This window comes from Opisthorchis viverrini, assembly GCF_000715545.1.
Source record: "Opisthorchis viverrini unplaced genomic scaffold opera_v5_89, whole genome shotgun sequence".
Taxonomy (NCBI): Eukaryota; Metazoa; Platyhelminthes; class Trematoda; order Opisthorchiida; family Opisthorchiidae; genus Opisthorchis; species Opisthorchis viverrini.
In genome coordinates, this window is record NW_008751744.1 from 242,025 (window position 1) to 259,852 (window position 17,828).

Genomic DNA, 17,828 nt, shown 5'->3' on the forward strand with positions numbered 1-17,828 from the left:
AAGCCTAGACGGAGGAGGTCGAGAGGCAGAGGTCGGGTTCGAACCACGGACCTTCCGGCCAGTAAATTCGCGCTATAACCACTTGGTCCATCTCGTCCAAGTATAGGTGTTGTCGGTTTGGTCGGCCTTTTTGGATTGAGTCCCCATGACCCCCCTTCATTTGGTCGGATTCATTTCAAGAAATGTTGACTGATCGGTGTCAGTGACATTGATGCTGCCAATTTCTTTTCAGTGTCTAATTCAGCGCTTGGAGGTGTAGGCACCTCAAAATGCTTGCGACAGATGAGCACTATGTTCTCTCACACAGTAATTTTGCTGTCATTGATGATATTCAAACGATTAAATCACTACTTTGGCCAACCGTATTTTGCTAGTATGTTTGTCAGGCATTCAGCATAATGAGTGATTTAGAGCAAATAAAATATAGAATCGTAACCCCCACCCAATGCCTAGCTACTACGCAATCCGGTATAAACCCGAAGGCTGAATTAATGTCAGGTAACCCAGCCGTGAACAAAAATGAGCAAACAAGCACAACGGATAGCTTGATCGGTTGTGTAAAATTCACGTCGGCTGTAAAACCGCTGGTTGTTCGTTATCGTGGAATGTCCTCCTTACTTGTTCCCGTGGGTCCAGAGTATCGACTGATGTCTTACTATCCAGTGCCCGTTGTCATCGTATATTTTTCCTTTCCTTCTAGCTCCCCTCAGCGTCCACATCTCACCGGTTGGGATCCTTTACCCTCAAGTCTGTGTAGCTGGGAATTCTGTCCTCCGAATCCACCCAGTCGTTTGGGTCTGTTAAAGCGCTCTGCATCCACCAACGGCTTACTTGAATTCACCAGCACAACGGCGGTGAAACGCACGCAGACGGAAGATTCTGCTACCAACACGGATGATCGTGTGCCGCCTCCGGATAATCCCGAATCAGCTGATGTTGAACCGGTGTTCCTGGAATCACTGGTCTCACATGTTAGTGAGGCGTGTTGTTGTTCGTGCGACTTGTTCGCTATTCAACCGTGTTTCCATTCGAGGGGTGTCTATCATTATCGTATACACCTATGAACTACAGTCGCTTCCCTTGGCGAACGTGCGAGCTGTTCTTAATAATTTTGCTTCATGGTTTGGCATGCGCCTCATGCCATGGCGTCAGATCCAAGAAGACCTATGTCGTACTTAATATCTCTGACCGAACGTCCCGGGAGCACTTCGACTCCACAGGCATTATAGGCTGGTAGTGAGTCTTCTATGATCGTATCAATGGCGAATTAGAACGGGAAAGGTGAAAGATGTCGGTCTTGCCTGACACCACTTGATGTGGCGAACTCAGGCGAGAGCGGAACTCGGTGTACAACGCCTTAAGGAGAGTTAGAGATTTATGGAAGACACTTTTGATTCATAGACACTGTCATAGTACCTAATGGTCCACATAGTCAAAGGCAACTTTCAAGTCAATGAAGGCAACCAATGTTGGTTGGGCTCTGGAAACCGTATCACTGTTCCAGAATCTGTCGGAAGGTGATGCGATCGATGCATCCTCTTGTAGGACGTAATCCAGCTTGGTTTTCACGGATCTGGTCCCTCCTGTGTTCAGTCAACCTTCGAAGGATGAAACCAGACGGCACCTTGGATGCCAAAACTGGTAGGCTGATGCCACGGTGGTTTCCACACAGCTTCCGTGTACTCTTTTTTTCCAGATAGGTATAACTGTCGACATGCCCCATCCTGCATGAGTCATGCGCAGCCATTTCAGCTATTCACAGCGGTCCTACTTTGGCAAAAATATACCTCCATTCATCAACGTAATATTTCGACAAACCGCCGGAACACCTACAATTTGAGCACTTGACAACCCCCACCTTATTTTGTGGAATTTTCTGTAACTGCCAGCTGTGGTGGCTAGTATATACGCTACACATACTGAGCTGTCGTAGACCGATAGGATATTTGTCTCCCCCGCTACGTTCAGAATTGTACGAATTGAGTTGAGTATAGCATACAGAAGAGAGTGACGGAAAATGACAAATAACCCGCGTATGGTTGACGCCGTTGACGACCCAGAATGGGGACCGCCTAATCCTTCCTATATTCACTTGGAAACATAGCAATATATGACTGCTAGCGGAAGTCAATAGCGTTCGTGTCATCGCTTTCTGTCGGGGTCCCCTGCTTGAATGGGACTATAGGAGCGTCTGTTGGGGGCGGCGTGGTCTCTTTCGCTTTTTGTTCTCCTCTTTATTGCAGAGTTCTGGTTCAGTAGATCAGGCAGTTCTACGGCAACTCAGCTACAGAAAAAAATCGTTCAGCCATAACACCCTTCCGGTGCCTAGCTGCCATTCCACTCGAAGGAAGCGCGAGGGCTGAGACACTGTCAGGTTACCCAAGCCCAGAGAGGGGAAGTCTAGAAGCTGAAGTCGAGTTCGAACCACGGACCTTTCGGTCAATAAATTTACGCTCTAACCACTTGAGCCATCTCGCACCCCTCGCCTGCTGTCAGTGACGGTAATAATTCTGTTGGACCCCAACGAACCGTCTGAAAAAAAAACCCAGCCTGGATAGCTGTTTGCATGTACGTATTTTTCATAGGTGGATATGGCCTGTGTCACTGCTTATGTCCGCATAAATGTTAGATAGAATCAATGCGCGTTGGTCTATCTGCCAGCAACACACCAGTAGTAAGTACTGGTGCGCAACTGTCATACAACCAGCACGAACGAATGCCCCCTCTAAAGAGTGAAAGCGAATGTGAATGTTGGGAACCTATTCCTAACACCCGTACATCATTACAACATCAGCGAGATAGATGCGTGTGAACCCTATGACAAAGTAAGACGCCATCAGATTCAACGCCGAACCTCACCTAACGTGGGCTGAGCATAAAACAACGGAGTGGGAAATGGCAGCATGTTGATCACTAGTATCGGTCACGTGCCATGTCCTGTAGGGTTTCTCGCAGCTTGAATCACGTGGACCCCGACGAGCAAATTGTAGAGATCCCAGAACATTCAATTCGAAAGCCGACAGATACTTTCACTTCACGTTACCAACTCATGGCTTGTCTTCACGAGCCCTTCGGTAATAACAAAACAGTAGAAAATAGTATTTTCTTTGAAAGACGATGGTTTGCCATGTGTAGTGTACGTTGGACCACCTGCATCTGATAACTTTAATTTGTCACTCTAGTGATTCTATTTCACCACCAAGCGTTCGTTTACCTAGCAGCTGTGAACCTGGATAGCTGTTTGCATGTACGTATTTTTCATAGGTGGATATGGCCTGTGTCACTGCTTATGTCCGCATAAATGTTAGATAGAATCAATGCGCGTTGGTCTATCTGCCAGCAACACACCAGTAGTAAGTACTGGTGCGCAACTGTCATACAACCAGCACGAACGAATGCCCCCTCTAAAGAGTGAAAGCGAATGTGAATGTTGGGAACCTATTCCTAACACCCGTACATCATTACAACATCAGCGAGATAGATGCGTGTGAACCCTATGACAAAGTAAGACGCCATCAGATTCAACGCCGAACCTCACCTAACGTGGGCTGAGCATAAAACAACGGAGTGGGAAATGGCAGCATGTTGATCACTAGTATCGGTCACGTGCCATGTCCTGTAGGGTTTCTCGCAGCTTGGATCACGTGGACCCCGACGAGCAAATTGTAGAGATCCCAGACCATTCAATTCGAAAGCCGACAGATACTTTCACTTCACGTTACCAACTCATGGCTTGTCTTCACGATCCCTTCGGTAATAACAAAACAGTAGAAAATAGTATTTTCTTTGAAAGACGATGGTTTGCCATGTGTAGTGTACGTTGGACCACCTGCATCTGATAACTTTAATTTGTCACTCTAGTGATTCTATTTCACCACCAAGCGTTCGTTTACGTAGCACTTCACTGTGAACCCTCTTCACTCAAATAACGCCTACTCTACTGTGCGGGTACTGACTGTCATACGTTTAAATCCTGGATTAGAGTAAGACTGCGGTAGTAGCCTTGTACTCACTATCCTTCAGTTCCTTCAGGACATTCGTCCTAAAGGACACAAGTTCGCTGGCGCCTTGACAATGTGTGCATTGACTTTTGTCACGATTTACGCCCTTCACTTCCAGAGCTCCTCATAATACGACTGCTTGTGGTACCGGGATCCTCTGCCTGTTGTCTGAGCTAATTGTTGGCCTTTCTGGCGCAGTCTCAACCCGGTATACAGCGAAGTTTCATTGCCACGCCAAGGCTTAACCATCGTATCAAAGCGATAGCTGTCCTATCCAGGCATACAGGTGTGTAGTTGATGTTTGCTACGAACGGCAGAATGATTTTTGTTCCAAGTCCAGTACACCATTCACTTAATGAGTGCCTTGGCGTCACGGATAATAATGGCTGATGTGCATGAATCGCTTATTATTGGAGCGGGCTGATGTTACTTAGATGTTTTGATACCCTGTTTTGCAAGAAAAAGGACGCCAACCGCACGAATAGGCTCTTTGTCTCGAGTGGGCAAGTATGGAGAGTTCCGGAACCGATTCTTATTTTGGAATGGTCTTGGGGCGCAAAGACTGCATATTTTCTCGTGAAGTGACTAGGTTAGGCTTTTCAACTCAGGTGCTCTTTTCGGGGCATTGGTGAACTGAAGATTCGGTGCAAAACGAAACTGTTCTGCAGGTGTTTTCCGTTCGATAGGTCATCTCTGAAATGTGCTTGGAATTTGTTTGTGGTGAAAATGCTGGTGTGACTACACAGCGGATATATTAAATGCAACTGTCCGACGTTTCGACCACCGAGGGAGAGCTTTTATCAAGAAACAAATGACACGTGACTAGCCAAGGTTTGGTCATCTTACTGCCATGTGTGCTGTGCTTGGTGTGCCACTCGTGAGCATCCTGTTACTTGCATGTGTGTAGATGTTTGACACCTGACCTGGGGGCTGAATTCTCGTGTCACTTTCGACCTGTGCTGCTTGAGTTGCCCTTGTATGATGTAGTAAGCCGTATCGAATGCATGACAGCCGAACATTGTCAGGCCTATTAGCGCACAAGGGCTTCATGTGGCTAGCAGCATCTCTGTTCACATATCTCAAGATTTTCTGGAGCTGAAGCGGGTCTCTTTGCAGACCGGTGCGTATATTGAAGCTGAAGAGCACACAACGGGTGCTTTCAGGAGTGTGATACCGGCGCGCAATCGATTGTCTCAGCTCTCTGGTTAACTGCTGTATTTGGGTCGGGTTGCTGAAGCCTGTGTTCCTGATCGTCGATTCCGGGCAAGGTTGTGCTATTCCAGATCTTAATCTCTCGGCCAACTGGTGTGCGATTTATCGCTCGCTTCATTTTCAGTAGATGAGCAGAGTTAAAGTTTGAGTGACAATCTGATTGGGTTGTTTTGCGGGGGACTGCGGTCCCAAGGGACTGTACAGTCAGAAAAAGCAATCGCTCTGTTAGGCGTCTCAAGCGAATGGAGTTACATAAGGTGCTGAGGTATGATTAGAACTGAATCGTTTAAAATGTCTTTGTGATGACAATGGTGTCGTCGAAACATCTCAGCCAAACGTTCTGGAGATCGTCAGAATTGCTGAGCGCCGGGGACTTAGACTGTGCTAAAAATACGTGGACTAAAACTAGCGAAACAGGTGGACGCATGGCAACTCCAGCATTCGGTTGGTAAATCTTGTCATGGGACGAGAATACACGGTTTTGTCGGGTACTACTAATTCTGGTCTTTACTGACGTCTACTTTGTTTAGATTCGTTAGTCGAAATCATGGAATGCAAGAAACCTATTTTTATCATCGGTGTCACCGTTGTTGTCCTCTCCTGCTGCGTTTACATGTTTCTTGCATGGGTGAAACTTGCTTTTCGTCACGTGACTAGTTTATTTTAAGAAGCGAAGTGCAAACTGAGTGCGGTGATTGACATCAATGAACGCCGTGTAGAGTGACCGACTGCGGTCCAAAATGATATTGTTGTCCGAGTTGAATCACGCTAGGCACTCTCTAACTGTACGTTTGCTTAGCGCTGTTGCTCTAGAGCAACTCTGGACTAAATCGGATTCCATTTTCAGACTCTCATCTCCTTCATAGATAAAACAACAAGCACACAACACTTGGAATAAGAGGTGAACAGTCAAACCGGAGAAGCGAACCTGGCTCGTCTAAACTCTATCTGGACCCAGAGCACTTGTTTTCGATGACATAGTGTTGTATATCAATTGAGCAGAGCTACTATTCCAGTCTTCTCGCTCATCCACCTTCACAGCATTTAGAAACCTGAGCTTAATCAGAGCACATTTGAGACCAGTCTCTGGATATTTGGGACGACGTCAATCAGTTTGCTAGGTGTATCAAACTAGGTGCTGCTAGTGTATGAACACCCTGTATCCTCCTGTCTAAACCGCCAGCTGGCAGTATACTACGCTACACAGCCTCGATTTCCGATGGGGCTGCTATGTGTTTTGTGCGTTCATGTTGAAATTTGATTTGTAGTTCTCCTTGCTTTACCCAATTCCCTAGTTCAACATGACCGCCATTGTGCCGGGTAGTCACTCGACCACCTCGAGACTGAAGTCGGGTGTGTGTTAGCTTATGTCAGTCACGTGGTTACTCTGTTTTTCTTCAACAGCCCGACGACAGCCCACAAGAAAATCAACCACCAGAGACCGCACCAAGTCCTTGTTCGTTACCCGAGGATTTCGCCTCACTTGTGCTGGAACCCATACCTACGGATGACCTGTACGTGGATCCCGAGTTCGCGACACCCACAGCCCTGATGTCCTCTAGTTTCCACTCCACCCAAACCAACTTCTCCAATGCAGAAGAGTCGACGGAGCCTCCACGAGACCAGCTTGACAAATGTCTGGATGAGCTTGGCGCCACACCCACGCAGGCCGTTGGAACCGTTGTCGAAAGTGCGTCTCATTATTCCGATTCATTGTCCGCTTGCAAACTACTTAGAGGTATAATTTATTGCTGGTGCATATCCCAAATCTTAGTTTCACCCGCAACTCCATTTTAGGCTATTCGTTAGTCTTCGGTCCATTCCTAATTGGCTTGTCCCTACAGTACATACATCTCACACCCCTTCACGCCATCGCCACTTTTTAGTTTGTTACACTGACCAGCCTGGCAGTCTATTGCATTCGCCGAGATGATTGTGGAAAGAGAACCTGGCTAACACAACCTTTTTTTTGTCCTTGAAGTTTGCTAATAGGCGTGCTTAATGTACTTGTCAGTTTCGCAGTACGGACGGCAATAACGCACCGTCCTCGTCAGTTTGTTCGTTTATCGGGTTGGAGGAAGCCAAGCGATGTGAGTTGGTTGTTTCATCATTTCTAGCGGACCGGTGATAAACTCATTCGAGCAGAATAATACCATATCTCTTCAAACATGTCTGTAAAACAAAGCACAACATTGTGAGGTGTGGGGTCACTGTTCTAACGCTTCGGCCACCATGGGTAACCGTCGTCAAGGCTTTTTACAGCCTAGTGAACGCATGGATCAGCCCTCATGTGTCATGACCGTGATCTTAGTTCTGATGTCTGACGCGGGTGTGTCCACGCATGTGTGCGTGCTTGTGCTTAAGTTCCCTTTGGACCGTGACATTATCGATCGGCTGATATGTGGATGAGGTCTGTCCTCTGAGGTGACGTGTGGGCAGTTGTCCGAATTCCGGTCACCGTGCTAATTCGATCGTGTGGTTAGGTCTACCAAGATAGAATCCAGTTCCACCCTTGCGGTTGGCGCAGATAGACTCATGGGCAGACACGCGCTCTTGCCTCTCACTCGGACCGGATGCCGGAGCTAAGCTCGCTGTCAAACCAATCGTAACACAGGATGACTGACCCATGTTACTGTTTCTGCTTACTCTTATTTAGCTGGTTGTAATACGGCAACCAGAAATTTGGGATGGTGACGTCATACCCGACGACGCAGTATTTTGGATTGCTTTCCCGTGATATGCGGATCAACTGCCGTCCAGATTGCTTACGTTTTTCGACCTGTAACTCTGAAAGGAAGAGGAGGATAAACAGACAGCTCCGGAGGGGCCTACTTTGGTCGTGTAGCCTGTGATCCCCCATTCAGTCTGCCAATATTTTCCGGTACCTATAACTAACTCATCAAGGCCGCCTCATCCTACCAGACAGAAATCTTAGTCCCACTTATTTTTCATTTTGCGCTCCCTAACATCAGAAGGTCAAGATGCTTAGGACGGCAAAACTATGCAGTCCGCAAGCATGAGTTTAGCTACCCTTTTCTTGTATTTATGCCCATCAGTTTGGTTCCGCAGCTGATGGCGTTATAAGCTTTCAAGAACGTTGAACTCTAGTTTGGTCGGAGTAGTTGACTTTATAAATTGCTTTCTATTCACCCTGCTTGTGACCAGAGGACTTGGACCGATGGCACTTGCCAGCAAGAACACGAACGTGCGTCAAATCGCTCGCAGTACGGAAATTCAATGAGTAATAGTATAAGAAGCGAATCGGTCGTTTGCAAACTCAACCAACACCTTCTATATCCTGCCTAAGTGCGAGTTAATCACACTCCTGATCATCCACTCGTGGCCGAACGGTTAAGTGTTCAAACTACTAACCGGGAGGTCGCGGGTTCGAGACTGTTCGGAGTTTCGTGAGATGCGCACTGCTGATGATTCCCAATAAGGATGAAACAGTGCTTCTCGGCTTTTCAGCATAGATTGGCTTCACTTACAGGACGAAATCACCACAAGGAACAAGTCCATCTGAACACAGACCCTATGTACTCTACGCACTGCGTCATAACCGAGTGAAGTATTGCTCTAGAAAGGACATCTTTCGTAGCTTTTGCTTACCGAATCTATTAGAATTTCCAGCTCAGCACAGTAAAGCCTACCGAAAAGGACCGTATGATTGGCGCTGCGATGCCCGCTCATTTGTAAACGAGATTGGGGTTGGCGGGCTACTCAGATGGAATTCACGTGACTTTCTCGCGTACAGTATTCTTTATGTGGATGGGAGGTGCATGGGCCGCCTCGGAACGATAACCAAAAATATCGAACCATTTTCCTTGAGGGTGATCCAGGTTTTTTATCGATCCTGTGATTACTAATGAATCATATGATTCATTCTTGGCCTTAGGATTGAATTCCCACAACATAACTATCTCATTCTGAAACATCTTTCTGGTTGTTCGGACCATGGGGGAACATTAGCTCAATTTCCGTCAGTGGTCTTTCCAAAAAACGGATACCCACATAACTTTCAGACAAACACATTCTTCGGTGCTGTTGTGGACTAGATGGCGACAAATTGCGTGTATTCCATAGAGGAAAATGTCGGTAGCTCAGGTAGCGTAGGCGGTGGTCGTTGGCTTGTTCGCTGAGCTGGGCAATTTGATTGCAATCAAACCAATCAACCACCAAACTGCGTGTATGCCGTAGAGTTTGATCGTTCCAGAACTAATTCGTCAAAAGATGTCTGATTCCATCTGGTAGCTAAATGTACTATAAAAACGAAACTCTATTTTTTGCTTGACATAGCACTGCTCAGAAGGTTGATGAAGGCTTTTCGTTAACTTACTTCCGCTTTTGCCCTTCTTGGAGCTTGTCAGGTAGACGTACTCCCTAAGTATCAATCGGCCCTACACGCCAAACTGTACGCCAGTGGAGTTATACAGTCACTCTGAAACGAAGTTTGGTGTTAACTAGGAGCTTAACTGAATTTCAGCCGAATTTCTCGTTTATGATGTGAGTTGTGTCGTATGAAGCAAATCATTCCGATGGTTCGCATAGCGTTTCAACTGAAACGAAGTAAAGCGGCCTTGGTGCATCGCACTCAGTTGAGCGAGCCGGTCAGGTTAGCAACTACAGACCATGCACCAAGAGTAACTTAGTCCCATTCGCTACAGTCTTGGTCCCTGGAAAACCGTAAAGCCTGGGAGATGGCGTAATCAGTTAGTTGGCATCTGTTGTCCACCGCACCCTGTAAATTGTGATCGGAGTTAATTTGTGTACCCAACTCAGGAACGACAATCTTTCACTGAGGCTCCAACGTTAACATCGCTCACCTAGGTCCACGGCTGATTGGCTTGCGGTTGCTGTTTCTGAGTAGCTCACTGTGAGTTCTGTTGCTCATACCGACCAGGAACACAACTGAAGAAGTCATTCCCGATTACCCGACTTCGAATCTGCTACTTAACTTTACTTCTTCCGAGCCTTGTCATCCCAAGTGGGCACTCATATCTTGCTGACCGAAGCAGTCGCGTCCGGTTTCGGTAAAACCCATCTTTCTCACTCTTGAAAATGCATTCTTTCCGTGCGTATAATGCTGACAAACAGACACCATTGACTTCATCACGTCCTAGTTAGCGCTCTCCCGACGTGAGGCCACCCCCATACAAAAGGTCTAATTCTACGTCCCCCCAGGTGGTGGGGTTTGTTCTGCTTGGTAATATGTGGTACACACCATACAAAGAACTATGACGGCTAACTCGTCTGTCATCATTCGTCTGGAGATGTGGTCAAATACTGTGTATTGTTGTAGGATGACAGATAGTTACGGTACGTTTTCCAATCCGGCACCTGAGCTAACGGTTACGTCTCTGCTCGTCTAAACTATGACCAGTAGAACGGACACCAACTTCCAAAGCTATGTACGAATTCATGTTGTTTCAAGTGCGTATACCAACAATATTCCAACTGTTTGACCTGCTTCTGGACGCGCCGTCAGCAACTAATGGCAAGCAGATACGGAAATGCGATTGATTGCTACATTCATATTACTGGCCAATCAGAGCTCGCTCCCTTGCTTGAGCGAGTTCACTACTGATTCGACTAATCGGTCGGAACCGTTCGACCGAACAACTGATGTGATCATAGGTCAGTCTCGGCTAGCAGCACATATGTTAACACACGCAACACTACCCAACTCACAACCACCAACCAATCGCTACGCGACACTACGCTCCCCAAAAACGCACCGATGATGTCACCTCGACTTTTGCAATCAGATTGCCCAGCTCAGCCAACAAGCCAACGACCAAAGCTTCAATTGTCTACAGAACCCAGTGCACACTCCTCGGGTTGAATCCCAATTTCATCCTTTGTTTGAGACTAAAATTAGTTATACTGTCGCGCGCTTCCTCACTCACCACTTTAAACTGACAGCCAAAACGTGCCTAGCTTCAGTCGAACTGTGGACCTGTTTATTAGGAGAACCAGCTCTGAACTTAATGGGACTAGATAATAGCCACTGGGATAACCGATTTCGTTGAAACAGATTTCATTGGTTGTTCTTCACTCGCCCTTGAGTTGTATTCCTAGTACGCGACAGTGATCCGTAGATCAGCCGGTTCGCACGTTCATTGACTTTTCTGGTTTGGCCAAGCGCACCAGGCTATCAGTCGGCTATCCAGACCCGGGTTCACGGTAATAAGAAGGCATTAGAGTGACTGTGGTCCACAACACTGATCATATTGTCGGTTCGTTGTTATGGTGACCCACCTAATCACTGAGACAGTGAAATGTGTTGACGACGTCTACGCAGTGTGAAGTTGCTTTTCGCTTCTCAGACCTTGTGCAAATTTCCCACGAATGTTGATGTGACCTTGGAATGTGTTATCTATTTCCGAACTGAATACGGCCAGCTACGGAATTCCGCAGGTGCGTTTTCAGGAAATTCACATTAGGGAAAGAAATCTGGTGTCACATCCAGCCTCTTCATAGGCGTGTAACTTTCCTGTGAAATTCTTATCTGAATTGGCTTGACGGCCCATGCAAACCGAACAAAAACCCACGTGGTTAAGCTAACCTTTTAGTAAGAGCAGCTGATCTTTGACTGTTTCTCTTTTCTCGGTATGTTCAGTTTAACGGTATCGCTTGGTTGCACTGAATTTATGTTATTCTAGACTGAATCTGACTATTCTTACACGGTTTCTCTTTCCGATGGCTTCACCAGCCAAAACATATAGCTTTTATAGCTATCACTCCAGCGTGAATAGGATGCACGTTATGCGCTCTCACCAGCCGAACATTGAAGGCCGTAGGCTGTACGAAATGATACAACAGCATCTCTAGATGTCTGGCATTCCTACGTTAGCTGAGCGTCTGAAGTAAGATGAGCCTTCGTTCACCCAAACTGCTTGCCTGGTAGCCACACCCAGCGAAACACGAATCACACTACGCGCATATCTGTTCGAAAGATTAACCGAAGTCTACTTCGGAGAATTTAATTTTACATATTGTTGATCTCAGTTAACAGTCAGCAGTAGCACCAACCCTGGGTACTTACTTCCAATCGATACACAGGGGGAATGTTTTCCGTACTACGTAGGCTTATGTTGTGTTCCACTCTGCTCAGTTCTCGTGAACGTCAACAACGTGATTAAGTGGGTGATTTCACGTGACACCGAAACGTCACGTGCACGTCATGAGTTTTGGTTGGTAGATTGGTTTACGGGCGTATGGATCATACAGGAAGTCTGACGATATCCTTGTGCCACACTATCGAATGTCCCGTTGAGATAATTTTGTTTACTCGTTAATCTTTTCTCCTCCACCCAATCGTGCACTGCTTCCTTTGCAAGTTGTTACCGTCACCCCATGAGGTCTGCCAAACAAAACTGCCCATCACCGATAAACGATATATTTGAAACATAACCTTTTTTTCCAAATATGAATAGAACACAGATAAGCTGCTACATGTATCTCTCCGGGTGTATACTGCAGAATATTAGTAAATAAATAGAACGTGACAAGAGTTTTGGTCATTGGGATGATAGAACCAGGTCAACGGACTGTCAACAATATGACGAATTCTTCGTTCTTGTTTGAATCTTCTGGTAGCAATGGAAACTGCTGCAACCTGTCATTTGCTGTCATGTCCATGATATGCGACGTGACTGCCAGATCGATGCAGTTCCAAATAACTGTCGGGCTGTCTATGTAGGCGGTATCGATCACGTCTCCGGACTTGAATTTGTATTTGGGCATGCTGGGATTAGTTGAGTGAACTGCTGGTGCGTCCAAATCGGGATATGTTTCACCCACCTAGGTGTGTGGTCGAACATCCGCACAAGAATGGCATACTGAGGCAGTGTTACTTGATATTATGCACAGGAAGGCTATTTGCCTGTATACCGGCTCAATATGCTGTGTGACTTGTGGACGTGTGCAATGCGCAGCTACCTACCTCCCCCCCCACCAACTCATCGGTGAACGAAACTGCGGCAGCTACAACCACTGTACGACGAGTACGCGGTTCTTACAGCTAACAATGATGATGATGATGATGATGCTGTGTGACTGGTGCTCAGTTTTGTGATGCATGGGTGAATTAGTATTTTTGTTAAATGAAAACCCAGATAACCTAGCAACAACTATCTGGCATATGCTTCGAGGATACCTGATCGTTTTATGCCTGTTGAAAATTATATGATCGGAGTGTGCGACTGCTTGGCACCGCTTTTTCGCGCCCCTTACAGTTTTGCGGATATCTCTAGTGACCTTTCCAGGGGTTATAGCGCGAATTCACTGACCGGCAGGTTCGCAGTTCGAACCCGACCTCCGCATCTCGACTTGCCCTGTCTAAGCTTGAGCAAGCTGGTGGTATCCCGATCCTCGTGCTTCCTTCGGGTGACGTGGCATCTAGGCACCGAGTGGGTGTTACAGCTGAACCGTTCGTTATTTATCTGTTAGTGACTTCCAAGTGAACTTTATTTAATTAATCAAGCTCTTCAACTTTTATTCAGCTCGATTCGAATTGATCGGAAATCAATTTTAACCCAGACTGGCTTTAAACGTAATGCTATCGCTCAATCGATGTTTTGCTAACCTACTGTAAGGCTACTTAAAAGGTTGGTTAGCTAATCCTGACCTTCTGTTGCCGTGCACGCTGGCCTCCGCTAGTTGGTGATGTTATGCTGATCACAAAAGTATCGCTAAAGTTCTGCCACCAAGTATTGCACTGTTGCACTACACTCGGAACACACGTCACATAACGTCTAATGCTAAGTTTGTTTTGACTTGGTGAACCGTTGGATGTATCATTAGTGGACCATTACTCGTTATAAATACACCCCATTCCTTACGTCGCCTGTGTGCATGTGTAAAAGTTGTTCTCATGGTGGTACCCTCCGTCATATCGTCACCATGTTGCTATCTGTCATCGGGCAGCCAGACCACCAAAACCGGGTGCCGATTGTCGTGACAGAGTGTGTTGAGCGTTTTGTTGAATTTTATCTGCCAACACGACGTCATCCCAGTTTTAGCTTGTGCACTGACACAGAAGAGCGACATTCTATTCCACTAAAAGCGTGTGATGTAGCTGTTCGTACGAAAATCAGAGCATATGTACGATCGGATATTTCTTTTTTCCTGCTCTTGATGAGTCTTTTGCGAGTGTCGTGCAAAACAACGTGCGCTATGAACTATGAACTACGGTGTCTGGAGCATGTTTATGGTACCCGTCAATCAGCCTTTCCAACCCATTTCATTAACGTGTATCATTTAAGACCGTATCGTAACTGGATACCTAATCGATGCAGCATATAACCATCCGCGGGGCGAGATGGCCCAAGTGGTTAGAGCGCGAATTTACTGACCGGAGGGTCCGTGGTTCGAACCCGACCTCTGCCTCTCGACTTGCCCTGTCTAGGCTTGCGCAACCTGGCAGTATCCCAGAGCTCGTGCTCCTTTCGATGGCAGCTAGGCGAAGGGAGGGTGTTACAGCTGAACGATAACCATCCGCAGTCGCTTGGATTATCGAGCGTGAAGGAAGTAGTATTCGAATGTGGATTCAGTTTGAATTGTTGCTGTCCATTGATCTCGATACTTACTGTACTTATCTCCCGTGTCACAGGATTGGTCGGCCTTAGAAGCGTTTCAGACAGTATTTGCCCACGGTCGATAGACAGATAGGCGCAACTGACGGCCCAGCGCTGCTTCGTTTCGTTATGTTCCAGTGACCTTAAGAAGTACGGAACACGACCACAGACGCGAAGTACTCAGATGAAGTAAATGACCAGGTACATATTCCAATGGTGACTAGCCTGTGTATATTTTCTAACGAATGGCGTTTTCATTCACCAACCTGGTGAGCCTCAAATGGCCCAGCGCTGCTTCGTTTCGTTATGTTCCAGTGACCTTAAGAAGTACGGAACACGACCACAGACGCGAAGTACTCAGATGAAGTAAATGACCAGGTACATATTCCAATGGTGACTAGCCTGTGTATATTTTCCAATGAATGGCGTTTTCATTCACCAAACTGGTGATGCCTTGAATGGACAACATTTCAAAGTCGACGTCGAAAACACATACATACGAACCATGATCACTATCACACCATTTCTATCATGATCTGTCATAGTTCTCAGTTCATGAATCCATCAAACCGGTACTGGTTTCAATAACTCTGTCGAGCAGTTCTTTGGAAGGATTCGTCTGTCGCAACTCGTTGACTCCAACCGGTCTTTCCTAATAACCTCAAGTGACGTTGAACTCGCGAAGTGATGTGACCACGCTCAGCTGCTGGTATTTTACATATCTAGATTGCTCAGAAGGAAGTGCTACATCGGGCTTAGACAAACTATCTCTCATCCTCCGTTATTTCACCGCAATGGCTAAAATCGATGTTGCTGACTGACTGACACGCTCGCCTGCAACACCTTTTCGGTGCATATCTGCCTTGCCTGCTGAAGAAAGCATGGGGCCTTACATGGTGACAGGTCGCCTAAGTCTAAACAGAAGTGGTCGAGATACCGATCCACGAACCTTCCGGTTCGCTTTACAATCGTCATCATTATCAGCTGTAAGAACTGCGTACTTAGGGTACAGTGGTTATAGCTGCCACAATTTCGTTCATGGATGATCTGGGGAAGTAAGATGCGTAGCTGCGCATTAGAGGCGGGAGCTGATAAATTGGTGCGTAAATACAGGTTTGTCAGTGGACTTTCAAGTGGCAGGTGGTTGGGAAGGGAGCTATGCATTGAATGCAGTGGCTCACAGAACAGCGAGTAAGTCTCATTTCAGAAACTAAAACAAGGTAACTACTGGAAAAAAGTTCTTCTGTGGACTAACCTAACATTGTTTTTGTCACGTTAGAGTTGTCGTTGGATTGAATATGGAACCGTGTTAATGTTTGACTTCATTATAACGTTACCTTCATTCTCTGGTAAATGTTATGAAAAAATCCATCGCCGTTACAGCGAGTGTAAATTTTATTCATTTGACATTCTGTGTTGCGGTATTTTCCATATCTTGGCACTCCGTTTTTTTTGCAGATTATAACGTGGCCAGATTATTTGATTCATCTGTTGTTACCGCGTTTTCTCAATTATTTTCCAGCGCCATCGTTCCCATCAGACAGCGGAGGGTGGTCGACACCGGCATCACTTGTAAATCCTCAAACTTGTTCATGTCAGCTCAACAAATTGCACGCTGCCTGTACGGACCTTCTTGAGCTTTTCTCCTCGAACCCATCAATTTTAGAGACCATGAGCAGTTCCAGTGGTGATGACGTGGGTCTTCTAAAACAGGTCAGTAGCTGTTTTTTTATTCGTTTTAACGGCGAAGAAAGTGGGGAAACCATCAGCAGGGGTACCTGTGTGACCACAGTCCTCATGGCTTTCGAACTTTTAACTTTGACTGCTGAACAAACCCGAGTGGCTCTTTTAGCTCGTATCATTTTGACTCTTTATGCTGAATATCATGTGACGGAATTATCGATACTCGTGTTATTCAGCGGACTCACTTGGGATCGCATTCTGAGGAAGCATCTTCAAAACTCAAAATGAACGCCCATTCACGTTTAGTGGCGGTTTCTCCCCCATGAACTTCGTAGATCGCAGTCGCCTATGCTCTGTGTTCGGTAGTAACATTTACTCAGATTGCTTCAAAACTCAAAATGAACGCCCATTCACGTTTAGTGGCGGTTTCTCCCCCATGAACTTCGTAGATCGCACCTACCTATGCTCTGTGATCGGTAGTAACATTTACTCAGATTGTTGCCTGATGAAGGTGAGGACCAACACAAGCGGCGTCCTCAGTTTTGTTTTAACGGCGAAGAAAGTGGGGAAACATTTACTCAGATTGTTGCCTGATGAAGGTGAGGACCAACACAAGCGGCGTCCATGTTTTGTTTTTTTATTCGTTTTAACGGCGAAGAAAGTGGGGAAACATTTACTCAGATTGTTGCCTGATGAAGGTGAGGACCAACCGGCGTCCTCACCATGTTTTGTTTTGGGTTACGCCGGTAACCTCCGTGTGGCCACGACAGCGAAAAAATAATGTACAACATCAAATAACCCCACCATCGAGGTCGTTGGATCTGGTCATTCTCATACGTCAATTCCACCGGAACTCTTCCCTCCCTCCTGACCGCATTAAATGGTTGGACTACCCGGCTACCCGCTCCCACCTACCAAGCCGGGTCTCTGTCGTGTGGAAACAGCTGCTTCCAGCCACAGGCAAATGGGTTTTCTGTGGATTCCCGATCGCTCCATTAGTGATCTCATGGCATTCCAAACAAACATGATGCTCTGCCGCACCCTAGAGAGCAACGACCTATGGGAAGGGGACCATTTTATCGATCCTTGTCCCTACCTGATCTTCACACGCCCAGTATGTTTCCATCACAAGGATTCGGAAATGGCCATCGTGATTTTATCACCCGAAAACGGACGGCGTTCAGTTCAGTGGATAACATAGTCTACACATTACAGCCTACTTCACTGCACCCCGTATCTTGGAAGTTGTATTGATTCTGATTGTAGTGTGACAGATGAGGTGAATGCACGAATCTGCAACGCTCGGGCTGCGCTTGCTAATTTGAGACACCTATTGCGTCAAAATGGTTTATCC

At 46.4% G+C, this 17,828-nt stretch overlaps 1 protein-coding gene across 1 annotated transcript in view; it reads left to right on the forward strand.

Annotated features, from left to right (window-relative positions):
- T265_13642 (hypothetical protein) overlaps positions 1-17,828 on the forward strand; it is a gene marked incomplete at both ends in the record, with an annotated part of 85,339 nt that overhangs the window by 50,313 nt on the left and 17,198 nt on the right. The window contains 3 exons of the mRNA XM_009169863.1: positions 701-971; positions 6,618-6,903; positions 16,314-16,504. Of these exons, the coding sequence (XP_009168127.1) occupies positions 701-971; positions 6,618-6,903; positions 16,314-16,504 (748 nt within the window). The remainder of the gene's footprint in view (positions 1-700; positions 972-6,617; positions 6,904-16,313; positions 16,505-17,828) is intronic.